The following is a 21,220-nucleotide window of genomic DNA, read 5'->3' as shown; positions in this document are numbered from 1 at the left end:
TCAGTCGATAGAGTGACCACATATAAGTACATGGGAATCGAAATAGAAAATAAACTGAAATTCAATGACTGTGCCTTTGCAAAGATAAAGAAATTGCAAGAAATTGCAATTAATCTAACTGAACCATTTTAAAGTCGACCGCCATGTCTTACAAATGTTCTATAAATCTGTCCTGCAGAGTGTGCTGTCCTTTGGTCTGATATGTGTGTTCAGAAACATGCGAGTGCAAGACCAAGTCAAGCTTCAGCGCTTGATTAAGACGGCGGGAAGGATAATTGGTATAGATCAAGAATCAGCCACCAACCTGTACACAAAATTCATCCTCCTAAAACTTGAAAGCATTTTACAGGACAGTACTCATCCCCTTCACTCAAAATTCAGTCACAGCAGCAGCCGGACAAGGGGAAAGAGACATCTTCAAAAGAAAATAAAAACAGATATATAAGGGGACTCTTTTATTCCAACAGCCATTAGGCTGTATAATAAATAGTCTGTTGGTCCCTTCGAGTATACAGTATATTGCACTTTCACTTTAAATGTGTAGCTATAGCACTTTCAATAAATTATTTTGTGTAGTTTCTGTGTTTTCATGTTTTATGTACTGCCTTTTAAAGCATATGACCAAATGAATTTCCCCTTGGTGGGATAATGTAGCCCGTCTGGTGTTCAACCTTCCCAAGTTCTCTCACGTCACCCCGCTCCTCCGCTCTCTCCACTGGCTTCCAGTTGAAGCTCGCATCCGCTACAAGACCATGGTGATTGCCTACGGAGCTGTGAAGGGAACGGCACCTCCATACCTTCAGGCTCTGATCAGGCCCTACACCCAAACAAGGGCACTGCGTTCATCCACCTCTGGCCTGCTGGCCCCCCTACCTCTGAGGAAGCACAGTTCTCGCTCAGCCCAGTCAAAACTGTTCGCTGCTCAGGCACCCCAATGGTGGAACAAGCTCCCTCACGACGCCAGGACAGCGGAGTCAATCACCACCTTCCGGAGACACCTGAAACCCCACCTCTTTAAGGAATACCTAGGATAGGATAAAGTAATCCTTCTAACCCCCCCCCCCCCCCCCCCTAAAAGATTTAGATGCACTATTGTAAAGTGGTTGTTCCACTGGATATCATAAGGTGAATGCACCAATTTGTAAGTCGCTCTGGATAAGAGCGTCTGCTAAATGACTTAAATGTAAATGTAAATGTAATAATGTCACAGTATCCACAGAAAATGGTGCCCCTCCTGGGCCGGGCGGCGCTCGGCGGTCGTCGTCGCCGGTCTACTAGCTGCCACCGATCTATGTTTCTGTGTTCGTTGTGTTTTGTCTGTCTAAGTCCGCACCTGTTTTCGTTTCTGTCATTAGTGGGGGGGGGGGGTATTTAGTTTGTTCCTGTGGGGGTTGTGTGTTGTGCGGGATTATTTTGATTGTCAGCGGGCAGTGTGGTTGTACTTTGTATTTTGCTCCAGCATTTTATTATTTGGAGTATTGATTCAAGCTGGGCTGCGCCCCGTGCGTATTTTCACCTCTTCATCTGGATTACCTGTTTCCCTTTTGGGGTTTTCTGCGATCTCTGTGTTGTTGACACACCTAGCGTGTTGAGTGCCATTAAACTTCGGCCTACTGAAGTATCACATCCTGCATTTGACTCTGCTCCTTCCTCCTGCCCTACATATCCGTGACAGATAATAACGTTGATCTGAATCTGAATCTGGATGTCATTTGGGTGGTGGATAATTTCTTGATACACACGGGAAGCTGTTGAGTGTGAAAAACCCAGCAGCGTTGCAGTTCTTGACACACTCAAACCGATGTGCCTGCCACCTACTACAATACCCCGTTCAAAGGCACTTAATTATTTTGTCTTGTCCATTCACCCTCTGAATGGCACAAATGCACAATCCAGGTTCAATTGTCTCAAGGCTTAAAAATCCTTCTTTAACCGGTCTCCTCCCCTTCTGTCACACCCTGATCTGTTTCACCTGTCCTTGTGATTGTCTCCACCCCCTAGAGGTGTCGCTTATTATCCTCGGTGTACATATGCCTTTGTTTCCTGTTTCTCTGTGCCAGTTCATCTTGTTTGCGAAGTCAACCAGCGGTTTTCCTTGCTCCTATTTTTTCCCAGTCTCCTTTGGTTCTAGTCCTCCTGGTTTCGACCCTTGCCTGTCCTGACTCCGAACCCGCCTGCCTGACCACTCTGCCTGTTCTGTCTTCAAGCCTGCCTATCCCCTTGTACTGTTTTGACTCGGATCTGGTTACTGAACCCCTGCCTGGCCTGACATCGAGACTGCCCGTCGTCTGGTACTGTATTGGACTCTGACCCGGTTTATGAACTCTCGCCTGTCCCCGACTTACCTTTTGCCTAACCCTTGGATTAATAAATATCGGAGCTCAACCATCTGCTTCCTGTGTCTGCATTTGGGTCTCGCCTTGTGTCCTTATACCTTCATCCAAACGGATCGAAGTGAATTTAACAAGTGACATCAGTAAGGGACCATAGCTTTCACCTGGATTCACCTGGTCAAACTATGTCATGGAAAGAGCTAGTGTTCGTAATGTTTTGTACACTCAGTGTATACAGTATTCCTATGAAACCATAGAAGGATACTTAAAGACGTCCTCCAGTGATTTTTGAACTTTTACTGTTAGTATAAATACAGTAAAGTACACACTATTTTTTATCTTTTTTTAAATAGTGTTTTTTAGACACAACTGTAAACATCAATTAATTGGGCATTCAAGGAGTTGGTCTGATGGGGATTAATGATGTCATCGGCTTCCCCCTTGCTTGATTTACAATCGAGGAGCAATAGAGAACAAAAGAGGAAAGGCCCACTCCCCATTTGTGTGTCAGGGCTGTGCGCTGCTGGTGGAGAAGTCAGGTGCAGGAGAGCAGGGAGTATTGAACAAGCGCACACTTTATTATGGCAGTAGAGAAAATAACAGAAGAACGCTGCTTCTTGAAAACCTCCAGCCCACAAGGCAAAAGTGTAAGGCGCGATAAATGTTCAATACAAGACACTGTAATACAAAATAAACAAACCGTGTGCAAAAAACACAGAAACATGAAAACCCAGTCAGGCTCGTAACGATAACCACGTAACACGAAACAATTACACACAAAGACATGGAGGGGAACAGAGGACTAAACACATGCAGTGTGATTATGGAAATGAAAACCAGGTGTGTATGGAACAAGACAAAACAAATGGACATATGAGAAATGGAGCAGCGATGGCTAGAAAGCCGGTGACGTCAATCGCCGAACGCCGCCCGAACAAGGACAGGAGCCGACTTCGGCAGAAGTCGTGACATTGTGCCATGCCATGAGGATACCTGGACCACCTATTGAGCTGTGCCTTTTGTTAAATAAATCAGTTGATAAATGAGCTGAAAAGGAGACTGGTGTAGGACTTTACATATGTTTATTTCCTTATCTATTCAGAGGTGAAGGTCATGTGTGGATGATGCTTCTATGTAGGTTACCAACTGACCGTGATACATGACTGTTGACTCCATAGAATGCCATAGGAGTCCTATAAAGGCACAAATGTCAACACTCATAGATCAGGGTAAAACACCAACCTTTGAGATAAATGTTGTTTTACCTTGGTAATAATGTGTATTACTGCTGGTAAAAAAAAACACTTCTTAATGTGACTTGACAGGCCAGATGATGCACCTGCAGATCAATTATTGCCTATTTGAGGAGATCAGGCGAGAGCTGTGCTACAGGCAAGGCTCTCTCAGCATGGCGTAAATGTGTTTTCCACGCAGCCCTGGCGCAATCATCACATCATCATTATGCCTTTTGTGTCCAGGGAAAAGAAGGCATTTGGTCTGATTTGTTTTGTTAATGCCCTGGCTGACACCTCCAAAGATACGAGAGCGAGACAGCAGTGTGAGAAGACATCCTGGAACAGACGTGACATACATGAGAAGCCAGCAGTCTGCTCCTTCCTCTGCCTGGTACTGGTCTGCTGCACGCCACCTGTTCTCGCTCTGATTGACTAACACTGGGATGCTCTCTCTTGCTGTCTCATCATGCTGCAAAGGTCACATCATCACTGATGATTTTGCGTTTTAACACTAGAACCACCAATGGTCATTGATGTTTGATTTTGTACATTTAAAAAATCTGCCAAAAAAAGCAAGATCCTGCTCCTTCCCTGATCTTTCCTTAATATTTGTTTTTTTACATTGCACAGTTGTCAGAAAACGACAAACAGAGGCTTTTTACCTGTTTTTCTTTTTCTTACACCTATTAATACCTTAAGGGGCCATGACAAATGCGCTGTAGGACGTTGGTACCTAAATCTGCCTCTCTCCTCACTGAATAAATGGCATAAATGGATGAATGGGCGATAGAAATTGATATTTGTGCATGTTACTTCCCAATTGAATTTCAATGAACTGAATGATGAGGATGATGAAGAGGGTGAAGAGGGTGATTGAATTTAGAACAATAGTGTAATGATAAACAATTGTGACCGTTTTGAGCGGTCTAATTATTTTATTTACGAAAGGCTGGAAATTGTATGTAATCTCCCCTCGGCGAGATTATAATCAGACACTGACTACAACATATGATGTGTGTAGTTCACAATGGCAAGCCGAACCAAACAAATGGATGCTGACAGCATTGAAGATGTTACAGAATTTGGATGAGCTGGAGTCGGATGGATTGGATATGGAGCCTCCTGAAATTGACCATGCTGATAATATTGTGGGGTCTTCATCCTTTACAATTGTTTTTGCACTATTTAACAAGTGTTGGTGCTTACGGCAAATCGTTTGACCTGCACGCCACGCGGGTTGTGCAGCTAATTGAAGTCCCTGACTGTGCTATTTCTCTGCTAGCTAACTGTTTTATCAATTCTCTCGGATGTACCCACTGCATGTCCAAACATGTCATATCCAAGTATTACACACTATTTGAGCACTGGCAGTCAAGGATACTGTGCTTCATCTCAATGTGATTCTTCTTCTCTCTCGTCACTAAGAGACTACAGGAAGTCTATATTCTGTTGTAATTCACAAGTCTGACACTTTGGAAATCACGACTGAAAGATATTGATCTTCAATTGACTTTTAGTGCAAGGAAGGGTATATTCTAGTAGCCAAGCACTGCAATCACACACACAACCCTGGTTGTTTATCCATTCTGAACAGCATACCGTATACAAAGACAACAAGCTGTATTAATATGTTACAATAGATATGTTACAATAGGCATGTGGTTCTGCTACAGATTAAAAGGAAGAGAAGTTTCAATAGTGCGATTAGTGTGTGTTTGTTGTTTGAAACCTAATCATTGATCAGTAAAACGAGAAGTCATCCATTAGTGAATGCATTAAAACAACATCCACAGACTCACAATGATAGCAAGTAGTTGGTACGTTGTATATTTGTCTTAGTCCATTGTCACTCCACAGTTCTTTGCTTTTTAATCTAAGAGGGGGTTTACAGCCAATCTGGGTCATTATGGAGGGTGTGACATGGAGGAGGGGAAAGGTTTTTCACAACTATGAAATGGGTCAAAAAGCATCCATGTTAATTCAGTGAATGAAACATTAAATTAAACACACACTCACATAAACACATTTGAGTGTTACTGTAAATGTAAATTATGGTAACAACAACTTGATTAATATTTGATGTCTGTAATTTCCATGAACATGTCACACTGTACCATATGGCTCGGGGGCTCAGCAGCTCCAACATATTACCTCGATGAATTTCACAGACCCACTTATCAGCAAGAATTTGTTTGGCTTATTTGAATATTTGCACGGCATTATATTAGTATAGTGCTTGTTACACTATCGCTCAAATACCTCTGCGTAATGTGTGGTGAAATACAACAAGTTAAAACATAAGCTGCCACAAACTGCTAGGGAAAAGATATAAGAGTACATGCTCTGCATAGCAGCAGTCTTTTTGGGGTCATACACTTACAGCATACACTATATGTCCCTTCTGGGCACAAATTATGACACTGAGTACAACGTTTATCTGGCAAATCCCTGCAATGATCCAGCTATTACTCTTGTGTGCACAGTGACTGAGAATGGAGGAGAAGGGGGAGAGAAAACCATGACAAACAGCCATTACATACCAGATACAGTACAGGCAATTTCAGAAGGACAGATAAAACGTCAAAGTTAATGGTGGAGAGGGAAGTGAAATTGTGCAGCTAATTGAAGTCCCTGACTGTGCTATTTCTCTGCTAGCTAACTGTTTTATCAATTCTCTCTGATGTACGACTACCCACTGCATGTCCAAACATGTCATATCCAAGTATTACACACTATTTGAGCACTGGCAGTCAAGCATACTGTGCTTTATCTCAATGTGAGTCTTGTTCTCTCTCGTCACTAAGAGACTACAGGAAGTCTATATGCTTTTTTTTATTACAGTGTAATTACATATGTAATTGCACTGTAACAAGTATTGTAATAATTCATAGTTACCCTGTAATAACAACATGTAACTGGTGGTAATTGCAATCTGCAATTACAGAGGAGTAACAACAAATGCTTGTTACCATGCTTGTTGCAAATGTTAAAGTTTCCGATAGCATCCTAACACACCATATTTCAGCCTGCACAAACCACGTGATAAGGGTTAGCCAATTGAAAATCGACCGCCTCATTGACACAACTCTGCAATAAAGCAACAACCGTTAATAAAAAGTTCAAATATAATAAAAATATAAATATAAATACACTTAAAATGGTCATAAGGCAAACTCTTATTCCATCATGTAACCTTTCAAGAGTTTCACTGTTGAAGAACATTCTCACTTTTGGATGGGATTCCATGGTGCAATTATTTACTTAAGGCATCATGTCAAGATCTCAATGATTTTTATATACACTAGTTGACTGATAGGGGGTGTTGGTAAAACCACTGTGCCTCTACTTGGCACTCCCCCAACATTATAAAAAATATATATTTTGGAAGCTATAGAAATGCATTTATTAACATCTACATTAGTTTTTGACACATTTATTCTATTACAGATACCTCAATATATACTTTCAAATATTATGTGAAAAAAACATAAAAAGAAAAAAAAATGAAGTAGAATTTTTAGAGATTACTAATGCTACTATCCCCATTACAACAATAAAATACTTAAATACATGTAATTTTGTCCTTGAAACAATTTATTGAAATACTGTAGAATTCCAATCATTCATATGGAGGACTGCTCCTACTGGTGGCTTCTAAGCCTCTCAATGGACAATGCATAGCATCAGCAATCCAGGGTTTCTATACACATTTCAAGATCTGCCCATCTGCGCAACATGCTCGGAATAACAAAGACCTCGAACGTGCCCACGTGTTGACACTGACATCATACAACAGTGCGCAAAGAACAGGGTTGAGAAGAAGGTCAGTGTGCAAAATCCAGACATGGAAGATAGGGTTGGGCGGTATTCATATTTTCATACCTTCATACCGTTCCTGTACTATATAGTAGTGCCAACATAAGGGTCATTAGTCCTTTTCAAATGTAATTTTATTCAATTTTATCTACACACAGAACAAATTATGGAACTGGGGGGATTGACTGTCTTTGCTGTAACCAAGAAGCTTAATCTTGCAAGTAGCCATTTAGCTAGCAAGTTAGCAAACTAAATGCATAGCTCGAGCCCCCCGCTCTTTCTATGACATAGACTGACCAGGTGAATCCAGGTAAAAACTATGATCCCTTATTGATGTCACCTGTTAAATTTACTTCAATCAGTGTAGATGAAGGAGAGATGTAAGTGCCTTTGAATGGGGTATGGTAGTAGGTGCCAAGCGCACCGGTTTAAGTGTGTCAAGAACTGCAACGCTGCTGTGTTTTTCAAGCTCGACTGTTTCCCATATATATCAAGAATGGTCCACCACCCAAAGGGAATCCAGCCAACTTGACACATCTGTGGGAAGCATTGGAGACATGGGCCAGCATCCCTGTGGAACGCTTTCGACACCTTGCAGAGTCCATGCCCTGATGAATTGACGCTGTTCCTAGGGCAGATGGGGGTGCAACTCAATATTAGGAAGGTGTTCCTTATATTTTGTCCACTCAGTGTTTGTGTGCCTATGTTAGCAAATGTTGTAAACAAAAACACAGTTTAAAGTCACACACAATGTATTAACCTATTTCAACTGGAGCAGGCCAACCCTGCTGGGTGTGCAGGTTTCTGTTCCAGCCCAGCACTAACACCTGATTCAACTTAACAAATTACTTGATAGTCATGTGTGCTATTGCTGGGCTGAATAGAAATCTGCTGCCCAAGTTGATCAGGGATCCGTGGAGTGAGGTTGGCCTCCTCTGGTATTACATTTTTTTTGTTCACCTGAAATTATGCTTTAGTAATAATAGCTAACTTGTTACTAACCTTTATATATGAGTTAGCTTACTTGTACACTTTGAAATTATATGAAATAAAGTGTTGATTCTTTGAAGTGAAGTGTTTAACCTTGTTTTAATTGTTAACTTAAAACTATTATTCAATGTTGATTCATCACAGATCACAATCCTGCAATACAGAGGGGAAGGGAATCTGTCTCTTATTTGTCTGTGTTTCTGTGTTGTATTCTCAAATGAACATTATCTTTTTGTTCAGTTGTAATCTCTCTCTCTCTCAGGATATCAGCCATGTGAACCCATTTTGCATTTGATGATAATGGCATGCAATGCCTTTGCAGCCATAGGCCTACAGTTTAATGGTGTTAGCCTTTAGGGCCTTTGTAATTCACCACTGGAAAGTGCATCTGAAGCAGAGAATAGCTTAACTCACACATTGTTTACATATTGTTGAGCTATATGTTCTCAATTTAAAAACCAGTACTATACCAGTAGACAATGTAAACTAGGCTAATTATTATACCAGATGTTGTACATGCCTTGTGCTGACATAAAATTGTTTAGTGCAAATCCAACCCTTGTAATCTAGGTAGTATAATGTCGAAGCAGGAGATGATGGTCTTAGCTTAAAACGTACTAACACTACTACCAAGTTCAATGCCAGATACTTTTTTCCCAGGTCTGAGTGGCACTAGGAAGTACCACTGTGATAATGAAGATGATTTGCCTAAGACTACTAAAACAATTACATTTTCTATGCAAAATGTGTTTAAATTGTAAAAGAAAGAAAGAACAGTTAGGCTTTAAGAAATACATTTTATTCAATGAGGCAAGCCAATGCAGAGATGGCACACAAAATACTTGAAATTTCACAACAATATAGTCTATTATTAAAGTTCAGTATGTTTACAGTATCATAAACAATATTTGTTTACATGTTGTTCCATATTACATTTGATATATTCATACAAGTGTACGGAAATAGATTACTATGAAACTGTGTTTCTGTTTAATTAGCAGTTATTGCTACACCCTTCCTTCAGTTTAAGGGGCACTTTTGTCATGACGACAAGGTGACATTGCTCTTTACTCAAATGGCACAACAGAATCATTCAGATTGACCAAGGCACAGCATATTACAATAATTTTGTCTAACTGAGGGATGTCTCCTTTCATGTCTGGAAAAGGATGAGGTAGTAGAGGTAGAAACTGATGCTACTGCAGCATTGCTCATCTTCACAGTGGGAATCCGGTCGACATGGATGGCTTGATAGATCAGCTGGTGAACCTAGAGTACATAAACAAATACAAAGCACACCTGATGTTAGAATATCACTTCTTCAGGTCACTTTGTCACGCCTGCTCCTGCTCCCCCTCTCTGGCGCTCGAGGGTGCCAGGCCGCCCATTATTACGCATACCTGTCACCATCATTACCATCACCATCATTACGCGCATTACTGCAAAGAGAAGTTTCAACAGTGCATTACCACAGAATGTTCATCTGTGAAGTGCCTGTGCTTTAATAGAGGCAACATTGAAGATTAGTGTGTGTTTGTTTGATTAAGTCTGTGTTTGTTGTTTGAAACCTAATCATTGATCAGTAAAAACGAGAAGTCATCCATTAGTGAATGCATTACAAGAACATCCACAGACTCACAATGAAAGCAAGTAGTTGGTACATTGTAGCCATGCAGGTGCGTATTGGGTAAGTAATGGTAATGGGGCTGATTGATTTCTTAGTCCAGGGTCACTCCAAGGTTCACTGCTGTTTAATCTAAGAGAGGGTTTACAGCCAATCTGGGTCATTATGGAGGTTGGTTGAGTGAAATGAAACCTTTGAGGATGTGAGATGGAGGAGGGGAAAGGTTTTTCACAACTATGAAATGGGTCAAAAGGCAACCATATTAATTCAGTGAATGAAACCTTAAATTAAACACACACACTCACATAAACACACTTGAGTGTTACTGTAAATGTAAATTATGGTAACAACAACTTGATTAATATTTGATGTCTGTAATTTCCATGAACATGTCACACTGTACCATATGGCTCGGGGGCTCAGCAGCTCCAACATATTACCTCGATGAATTTCACAGACCCACTTATCAGCAAGAATTTGTTTGGCTTATTTGAATATTTGCACAGCATACTATATTAGTATAGTGCTTGTCACACTATCGCTCAAATACCTCTGCGTAATGTGTGGTGAATTAAGTTAAAACATAAGCTGCCACAAACTGCTAGGGAAAAGATATAAGAGTACATGCTCTGCAGAGCAGCAGTCTTTTTGGGGTCATACACTTACAGCATACACTATATATCCCCTCCGGGCACAAATGATGTGTCAGAAACGCAGCCAAACCAACATTTTCTAATGAGAGCATTCTCCATGTGTCAGTGGAAGGCCTAAGTGAATGCAATGGGTTACATTTATGCAACCCTGTCCAACAGAAAGGTTCGAGATAGAGCTTTTGACACAATTCATCCTGACTAGGGATCCATCTATCCATCGAATTTGAGCAATGACATTTATCCTCCTGCCTCAATTCTCTCTGCATTGCCTTATACCCACATGCACACAGTTTGGTATGAAACCACCTTATGTTTGACATAAAGCACAGTGTAAGTCCATGCTAGCACAAAATATGCAACATTAGCGGTACACCTACAGTATAAAGCCCCCATCATGTCAAGTATTCCTTACTAACCCCTCCAAAACAATGGTGAGGTCACTGCTAGTCAAAAACAAAATTATCCCTTAGGGAGGTGAATCATTAGTATGTCATTCAAATGCACTGAACAAAAATATAAACACAACATGCAACAATTTCAAAGATTTTACTGAGTTACAGTTCATATTAGGAAATCAGTCAATTGAAATAAATTAATTTGGCCCTAATCTATGGATTTCACAGGACTGGGAATACAGATATGCATCTGTTGGTCACAGATACCTTACAAAAAAAGGGCAGGGGAGTGGATCAGAAAATCAGTCAATATCTGGTGTGACCACCATTTGCCTCCTTCGCATAGAGTTGATCGGGCTGTTGATTGTGGCCTGTGGAAGGTTGTCTTACTCCTCTTTAATGGCTGTGCGAAGTTTCTGGATATTGGCCGGATCTGGAACACACTGTCGTGCACGTCGATCCAGAGCATCGCAAACGTGCTCAATGGGTGACATGTCTGGTGAGTATGCAGGCCATGGAAGAACTGGGACATTTTTAGCTTCCAAGAATTGTGTACAGATCCATGCGACATGGGGCCATGCATTATCATGCTGAAACATGAGGTGATGGCGGCAGATGAATGGCACGACAATTCATCGTCATGGTATTTCTGTGCCTTCAAATTGCCATTGATGAAATGCAATTGTGTTCGTTGTCCGTAGCTTATTCCTGCCCATACCATAACCCCACAGCCACCATGGGGCACTCTGTTCACAACGTTGACATCAGAAAACTGCTCGCCCACATGACATCTGCCCAGTATAGTTGAAACCAGAATTTTACCGTGGAGAGCCTACTTCTCCAGCATGCTATTGGCCATCGAAGGTGAGCATTTGCCCACTGAAGTCGGTTACAATGCCAATTTGAAGTCAGGTCAAGACCCTGGTGAGGATGACAAGCAAGCGGATGAGCTTCCCTGAGATGGTTTCTGACATTTTGTGCAAGCTTTCTTCGCTTGTGCAATCCCAGTTTCATCAGCTGTCCGGGTGGCTAGTCTAACTTGATCCCGCAGGTGAAGAAACCGGATGTGGAGGTCCAAATCTAACTGTGGTTACACGGGTCTGCGTTTGTGAGGCTGGTTGGATGTACTGCAAAAGTCTCTAAAATGACATTGGAGGCAGCTTATGGTAAAGAAATTAACATTCAGTTCTCTGGAAACAGCTCTGGTGAACATACCTGTAGTCAGCATGCCAATTGCACGCTGCCTCAAAACTTTAGACATCTGTGGCAGTGTTGTGTTTCATTTATTTATTAATCTACCTTTATTTAACCAGGTAGACTAGTTAAGAACAAGTTCTCATTTGCAACTGTGACCTGGCCAAGATAAAGCATAGCAATTCCACACATACAACAACACAGAGTTACACATGGAATAAACAAAACATACAGTCAATAATACAGTAGAACAAAAGAAATCAAAAAGTCTATATACAGTGAGTGCAAATGAGGTAAGATAAGGGAGTTAAGGCAATAAATAGGCCATGGTGGCGAAGTAATTACAATATAGCAATTAAGCACCGGAATGGTAGATGTGCAGAAAATTAATGTGCAAATAGAGATACTGGGGTGCAAAGAAGCAAGATAAATAAATAAATACTGTATGGGGATGAGGTTGGTAGATAGATGGGCTGTTTACAGATGGGCTATGTACAGGTGCAGTGATCTGTGAGCTGCTCTGACAGCTGGTGCTTAAAGCTAGTGAGGGAGATATGAGTCTCCAGCTTCAGAGATTTTTGCAGTTTGTTCCAGTCATTGGCAGCAGAGAACTGGAAGGAAACATGACCAAAGGAGGAATTGGCTTTGGGGGTGACCAGTGAGATATACCTGCTGGAACATGTGCTACGAGTGGGTGCTGCTATGGTGACCAGTTAGCTAAGATAAGGCGGGGCTTTACCTAGCAGAGACTTGTAGATAACCTGTAGCCAGTGGGTTTGGCAACAAGTATGAAGCGAGGGCCAATCAACGAGAGCGTACAGGTCGCAGTGGTGGGTAGTGTATGGGGCTTTGGTGACAAAACGGATGGCACTGTGATAGACTGCATCCAATTTGTTGAGTAGAGTGTTGGAGGCTATTTTATAGATGACATCACCGATGTCGAGGATCGGTAAGATGGTCAGTTTTACGAGGGTATGTTTGGCAGCATGAGTGAAGGATGCTTTGTTGCGATATAGGAAGCCAATTCTAGATTAAATTTTGGATTGGAGATGCTTAATGTGAGTCTGGAAGGAGAGTTTACAGTCTAACCAGACACCTAGGTATTTGTAGTTGTCCACATACTCTAAGTCAGAGCCGTCCAGAGTAGTGATGCTGGATGGGCGGGCAGGTGCGAGCAGTGATCGATTGAATAGCATGCATTTAGTTTTACTTGCATTTAAGAGCAGTTGGAGGCCACGGAAGGAAAGTTGTATGGCATTGAAGCTCGTCTGGAGTTTAGTTAACACAGTGTCCAAAGAGGGGCCAGAAGTATACAGAATGGTGTCGTCTGCGTAGGGGTGGATCAGAGAATCACCAGCAGTAAGAGCGACATCATTGATGTATACAGAGAAGAGAGTCGGCCCGAGAATTGAACCCTGTGGCACCCCCATAGAGACTGCCAGAGGTCCAGACAACAGGCCCTCCGATTTGACACACTGAACTCAATCCAAGAAGTAGTTGGTAAACCAGGCGAGGCAATCATTTGAGAAACCAAGGCTGTAGAGTCTGCCAATAAGAATGTGGTGATTGACAGAGTCGAAAGCCCTGGCCATGTTGATAAATACGGCTGCACAGTAATGTCTCTTATCGATGGCGGGTATGATGTCAGTTAGGACCTTAGGGTGGCTGAGTAAGAACCCATAACCAGGTCTGAAACCAGATTGCATAGCGGAGAAGGTACGGTGGGATTCGAAATGGTCGGTGATCTGTTTGGTAACTTGGCTTTCGAAGACCTTAGAAAGACAGGGTAGGTCTGTAGCAGTTTAGGTCTAGAGTGTCACCCCCTTTGAAGAGGGGGATGACCGCGGCAGCTTTCCAATCTTTGGGAATCTGAGACGATACGAAAGAGAGGTTGAACAGACTAGTAATAGGGGTTGCAACATTTTCGGCAGATAATTTTAGAAAGAGAGGGTCCAGATTGTCTAGCCCGGCTGATTTGTAGGGGCCCAGATTTTGCAGCTCTTTCAGAACATCAGCTATCTGGATTTGGGTGAAGGAGAAATGGTGGGGGATTTGGTGGGTTGCTGTGGAGGGTGCTGTGCAGTTGACCGGGGTAGGGGTAGCCAGGTGGAAAGCATGGCCAGCCGTAGAGAAATGCTTATTGAAATTCTCAAGTATAGTGGATTTATCGGTGGCAACAGTGTTTCCTAGCCTCAGAGCAGTGGGCAGCTAGGAGGAGGTGGTCTTATTCTCCATGGACTTTACAGGGTCCCAGAACTTTTTTTAGTTTGTGCTACAGGATGCAAATTTCTGTTTGAAAAAGCTAGCCTTAGCTTTCCTAACTGCCTGTGTACATTTGTTCCTAACTTCCCTGAAAAGTTGCATATTCGATGCTAATGCAGAATGCCACAGGATGTTTTTGTGCTGGTCAAGGGCAGACAGGTCTGGAGTGAACCAAGGACAATATCTATTCCTAGTTCTACATTTTTTTAATAGGGCATGCTTATTTAAGATGGTGAGGAAGGCACTTTTAAAAAATAGCCAGGCATCATCTACTGACGGGATGAGGTCAATGTCATTCCAGGATACCCCAGCCAGGTCGATTAGAAAGGCCTGCTTGCAGAATTGTTTTAGGGAGCGTTTGACAGTGATGAGGGGTGGTCGTTTGGTCGCAGACCCATTACGGATGCAGGCAATGAGGCAGTGATCGCTGAGATCCTGGTTGAAAACAGCAGAGGTGTATTTGGAGGGCGAGTTAGTTAGGATTATATCTATGAGGGTGCCCGTGTTTACGGATTTGGGGTTGTACCTGGTAGGTTCATTGATAATTTGTGTGAGATTGAGGGCATCAAACTTAGATTGTAGGGGTGTTAAGTATGTCCCAGTTTAGGTCACCTAGTAGCACGAGCTCAGAAGATAGATGGGGGCAATCAATTCACATATGGTATCGAGGGCACAGCTGGGGGCAGAGGGAGGTCTATAGCAAGCAGCAAGAGTGAGAGTCTTGTTTCTGGAAAGGTGCATTTTTAGAAGTAGAAGCTCGAATTGTTTGGGTACAGACTTGGATAGTAATACAGAACTCTGCAGACTATCTTTGCAGTAGATTGCAACACCACCCCCTTTGGCAGTTCTATCTTGGCGGAAAATGTGATAGTTAGCGATGGAGATTTCAGCGTTTTTGGTGGTTTTCCTAAGCCACGATTAAGACACGGCTTAGACATCCAGGTTGGCAGAGTCTGCTAAAGCAGTGAGTTAAACAAACTTAGGGAGTAGGCTTCTAATGTTAACATGCATGGAACCAAGGCTTTTACGGTTACAGAAGTCAACAAATGAGAGCACCTGGGGAGTGGGAGTGGAGCTAGGCACTGCAGGACCTGGATTAACCTCTACATCACTAGAGGAACAGAGGAGTAGGATAAGGGTACGGCTAAAGGCTATACGAACTGGCCATCTAGCACGTTCGGAACAGAGAGTAAAAGGAGCAGGTTTCTGGGCACGATAGCATAGATTCAAGGCATAGTGTACGGACAAAGGTAAGGTAGGATGTGAGTACATTGGAGGTAAACCTAGGCATTGAGTAATGATGAGAGAGATATAGTCTCTAGAGACGTTTAAACCAGGTGATGTCATCGCATATGTAGTAGGTGGAACAACATGGTTGGTTAAGGCATATTGAGCAGGGCTAGAGGCTCTACAGTGAAATAAGGCAGTAATCACTAACCTGGACAGTAATGGATGAGGCATATTGATATTAGCGAGAGGCATGCGTAGCCAAGTGAACATATGGGTCCAGTGAGTGGTTGGGCTGACTGGGGACACGGCGATTCAGACAGTTAACAGGCCGATGCTAACAAGCTAACAGTTAGTAGGCCGGGGATAAACAAGCTAGCAGTTAGCAGACCGGGGCTAGCAAGCTAGCAGTTAGCGGACCGGGTTAGCAAGCAAGCAGTTAGCAGACCGGGGCAAGCAAGCTAGCATTTAGCAGACCGGGGCAAGCAAGCTAGCAGTTAGCAGACCGGGGCAAGCCTGCTAGCAGTTAGCAGACCGGGGCTAGCAAGTTAGCAGAAGGGCCTTTGGGGGACGTCGCGATGGAGGTAAGTCTGTTTTTGCCTCTTCGTGCGGTGACGTCGATAGACCAGTTGTGGATTAGTAGGGTTCCAAGTAGCTCTAGGTAGCTAGCAGGCCGCAGTTAGCAGAATGGGCCTTCAGCGGACGTCGTGCCTGAGGGGCCTGTTGGAATCCTCGTGCAGATTATGTCGGTATTCCAGTCGTAGAGGATCGGCGGAGTTCCGTGCCCCGTACCGGCAGTAGAAGGGGTCCGGATATTGTAGCCCAGGAGTAGGCTTCGGTGGTAGCACAGGAGCCCTGGCCGAGCTAGCTTCAGGCTAATTGGTGCTTGCTCCGGGATGGAAACGCTAGCCAGGAGTAGTCACCCGGGATTGCGGTTAGCTAGTTGCGAAGATCCAGATGAAAATGTTCAGAGTTTGCGGTTGGAATCCGGGGATATGGAGAGAGAAAAAAATAGGTCCGTTATGCTCTGGTTTGTCACATTGTTCGAACTGGCGAGTGCTTTCTGAGCTAAAGGTTAGCTGATGACCGCTAGCAATGGTTTTCTGACTGATAGCTGGTAGGTAGTTAGCTGGCTAGCTTCAGTTGAGGGATTCCAGATCCGAAGTAAATAGAAATACTTTAGAAAAAAAACCAGATCCACGCCACATTGGGTGAGGCGGGTTGCAGGAGAGTATTTAGAAGTTGAGGTTTAGGAAAATATTTTTAAAAGATATGCGAAGAAAAATATGAAAAAAGATATATACAAGGGACACGACAGGACAAAGACAAAGACGTCTGACTGCTACGCCATCTTGGATATAATTCTGTGTGACAGAACTACACATTTTAGAGCGGCCTTATATTGTCCCCATCACAAGGTGCACCTGTCCACTGATCATGCTGTTTATTCAGCTTCTTGATATGCTTCACCTGAGAAATTCTCACTAACAGGGATATAAAGAAATTTGTGCACCAAATTTGAGAGAAATAAGCTTTTTGTGCATATGGAACATTTCTGACATCTTGTATTTCAGCTCATGAAACATGGGACCAACACTTTACATGTGTTTATATTTTTGTTCAGTATACATGTTTGTATTTCGGTACGATAACCTTCTCTGGTAGAGCTCCATGATTTCTTCAGGGTATTTTTCTGCGGCATGCAGGCAGTTGTCTGTCTCCTTGTATTCTGAGAATGATGTAAATGTTGGGTTCAGTGGAATGTTAATGGTTTGGAACATCTGTTATGTTGTGATGATCGTTATTAAGAGACTCTCAGGGTGCCGGTAGCTCTGCAGTTTAAAAGACAGGAGAAGTTCATTACCATATGCTGTCCTCTCTAATGTCTTTCTGCTCTGGACAGAGTTTTCATTTAAGCTATTTCTTTCTCTCTCTAGTTGTGACTTCACTTTCCTTTTTAGGCTGTAATTTTTTGTCTGGGCAAGAGTCACAGCATTTTTTCAGGCTGTATTCAATCAATACTTTCGGCAGTGATGGATGTTTTTCTCCAGGATGACACGCATTTACTGTCTAGTTTTGTGTATTACCCCTTATGCACACGCAGACACTATTCAGGAGTAATCCAGTGTCAGGGTTTATATGTGTCACAGGAAATTTTCCAGGGACACTCATATTTATGGGCCATTCCAACACACACCCATTTATTAGGCCCCTTTTTGCCTACTTCAGCAGAAAATAATGGCCCGTGCAACCTAATTGCTGCATCAAGGAAAAGCACTCCTTTGTAAAAAGATAAACAAGGAGGCAGCTATAACACCGAACAGGAAATTCTGCAGATACAAATGTTTTCTCTGTCAGAGCCATTTACCATTTACCATTATGGAAGATCAGTGATGTTGCTTTCCCTGTAACAGGCTTTGGTCTAGGGTAGATAGATATATTTATTTGACCATTTGAAACCTCTTACGGATCCGCCCCTTTTTTACAGTTTTCGCCTAAAATGACATACACAAATCTAACTGTAGGAGAATATAACACATTAGATCTGGTAAAAGATAATACAAAAAAAAAAGTTTTTTTATTAAATTTTTTACCATCAACTTTGAAATGCAAGAGAAAGGCCATAATGTATTATTCCAGCCCAGGCACAATTTATATTTTGGCCACTAGATGGCAGCAGTGTATATGCAACGTTTTGGACTGATCCAATGAACCATTGTATATCTGTTCAAAATGTTGTATCAAGACTGCCCAAATGTGCCAAATTGGTTTATTAATACATTTTCAAGTTCATAATTGTGCACTCTCCTCAAACAATAGCATGGTATTCTTTCACTTTAATAGTTACTATAAATTTTACAGTGCAGTTAGATTAACACGAATTTAAGCTTTCTGCCTATATCAGATATGTTTATGTCCTGGGAAATGTTCATTCTACTTACAACCTCATGCTAATCACATTAGCCTATGTTAGCTTAAGCGTCGGTGGTGGCGGGGGGAGGGGGGGGGGCTAAAGGTTAAGAGGTTAAAACACAATACAACGACACGTGGATAATGCATTTGAAATCATTGAGGATGACACAAAAAAGTTTGAAAACGTATTTCCATTGTGGTCCTTTTAAAAGGGCGACAGCACTTCCTGATTTGGCCTCGTTTTGAAGATTGCTCATTAAGAAATGCTAGCGGCAATGACTGAAGCTAATTGAGAGTTATCTTGGGGGTGTGATTTGATGTGGGTGTGTTATGTTCGCATATTATACCGTGACAGGTACGGTTGTTTGTCCCTCCTGATTCACCGTAGCAACAACATAGCCACTTCCTCAAAATAGTCACTTCCTTAAAATAGTCAGAATTATGTCTAAGATAAATCAAGAAATCTGTAATTAATTTAGACGTTTTTGCCAAAGAGGTCCTAGTAACGCAATTTTACATCTAGCGAAGTGTTTGGTGCAGTATTTTTTTAAGTAAAAAAATTTGCTAAAAAACTACTCAGTGCACTGCATACAGTCTATTGAGTCAGGACATTCTGTCTGTGCACTCAGGACTGATTTCTGAGAACAATAACATGTCTGCAAGTTGTTAAACTATCGTAAATAAAGCACAAGCTACACGCTGTTTATCAGTGCCCAAAATCACTTGCTAGCTAGCTAAGTTCCAACTCTGTGTTTGTCAATGAAGCTAGCAAGTAGTAGACAGCAGGCACATTGAGCAGCCAGGCCACAATCAGCTTATCAAGTCACTGGTGAGTGGCGACGTTTGTGCTTCAGTGCTGTTTAGTTTTTTACAACTTTCTCACTTACCAGAGTGTGAGTCTGTCAGGCAGTGTTTCTTAGGGAATCATGTTACAAAACAGGTCGTGGGAGGACACAAATGCTTGCGAATGGGAAGTTACAGTTGTGACCGTCTCAATTCTCATTTTGCCCAACAAATGGGCAGACTAGAGCGATTGACACTATCAAACACATAAGGAAGTGGCCACTCCATAAAAGGCGTAGTGCCAAGGGTGATTTCAACATAACATTGGCGACGTGTTGTCTTATGTAAACTAAACAAGTCTGAGGCACTGCGGAATGGGCAGGTCTGTCTCACTGTCTGGAGGTTCTGGCTGCTATGATTGGATAAAGCACACAGCTGATAGAGCGCAATCAGCACAGCTGCTTCTCTCATGTTAGTGGGCATTGGGCAAGTGGGCATGATCATAGTTCATACCCAACCCTCCAGTAAGTTTTGACAAACTCACAAAACTCAGTTTTGGAACGAGACTGACTTTATTACCAAAATTATCCTATTTACACTTTGTAGTAAATTTTGACACTAGAATGAATGTTTCTGACTCATACCGATGCCAGACAGGCTGTTTAAAACTAAAGAAGATGGTTCAAAAATTGACAAACATAAACATAGAAGGCCTAGGCTACACAGTAGAGCTAGCCTACTAAGCATACTTGGGTTATATAAATAACACACAACAAAATAAAGGACAAGACGACATTGTCATAGCCATAGAGCAGGACCCTCAGAAGATCAGTGATCACAGGCTCCTAATCTGAGTTAGATGATGGCTTGATGATGGTGATGCCAGGTGATGCTAGATGATGCTGATGCAGTTGATGCCACATGAGGGTGATTCAGTTTGCTTGCCAGCTCTGATGTTATCCTCAGCCTCTGTCTAGTCTTTGATGCCTTGTGATGGTGATGGAGTTGGCATACTGCAGGGTCACTGTCTTCTCTCTGCTGTTCTCTCCTCTAGGTGTGGCAGTGTGGGGGGAGCATGGAGGTGCTGCCCTGCGCCAGAGTGGCGCACATCGAGCGGACCAAGAAGCCATACAACAACGACATTGACTACTATGCCAAGAGGAATGCCCTGCGGGCCGCCGAGGTCTGGATGGATGAGTACAGGTCCCACGTCTACATGGCCTGGAACATCCCCATGAATGTGAGTGTAACCATAGTCTCACAGCAGCTGACCTACGAAGAAACCTAGAATGGCTAGAGTCATGGCTTTTGTATCCATAGAAAAACAATTACATTAGATGACACAACAGGCATTCTATTGCTAATCTAGAGGAGGTGGTTCGATGAACCAAGCACGTGATGCGTAACCTTGCTTGAGACCTGAAGACTTGTGGTTCACAATGCAGCTGGTCACAAGAGCCTGGCTGGCTTTTCACCCCACCCACCCATCCATCCATCCCATCCTCACCACTTGTTCATTCAGACCAGCAGCCTGTTCTGTGCCGAGCAGGGTGGCCCCCTCTAGACAGACTGCTAGGCCTCAATGGATATTCAGATTTCATTCCACTCGACCTTCAGAGCAGCTCAGTGAGATCTGAACGACGACGTCAGGCTCTGAGTGGTGGAGCGGAGTGAAGAGCTGAAACCAAATGAATGACTAATTTAATCAGTGCCACTTTCATACACATCAGTTAAGATGTAATTGCTTTCAAGGGCCTTTGAAATAGGCATGGAAAATAATAAACAGCTATTTTCA

General features: G+C 42.6%; 1 protein-coding gene across 2 annotated transcripts in view; it reads left to right on the top strand.

Moving 5' to 3' along the window:
• Positions 1–21,220, top strand: part of LOC106580456 (polypeptide N-acetylgalactosaminyltransferase 9) — a 141,142-nt gene that overhangs the window by 107,838 nt on the left and 12,084 nt on the right. For both annotated transcript variants that reach the window (XM_014161543.3, XM_014161544.3), the window contains one exon: positions 20,480–20,665. In XM_014161543.3, the coding sequence (XP_014017018.1) occupies positions 20,480–20,665 (186 nt within the window). The remainder of the gene's footprint in view (positions 1–20,479; positions 20,666–21,220) is intronic.

This window comes from Salmo salar, chromosome 20, assembly GCF_965601325.2.
Source record: "Salmo salar chromosome 20, fSalSal1, whole genome shotgun sequence".
Taxonomy (NCBI): domain Eukaryota; kingdom Metazoa; phylum Chordata; class Actinopteri; order Salmoniformes; family Salmonidae; genus Salmo; species Salmo salar.
Note: the sequence above shows the minus strand (reverse complement) of the source record. Positions and strands in the feature narration are given on the sequence as shown.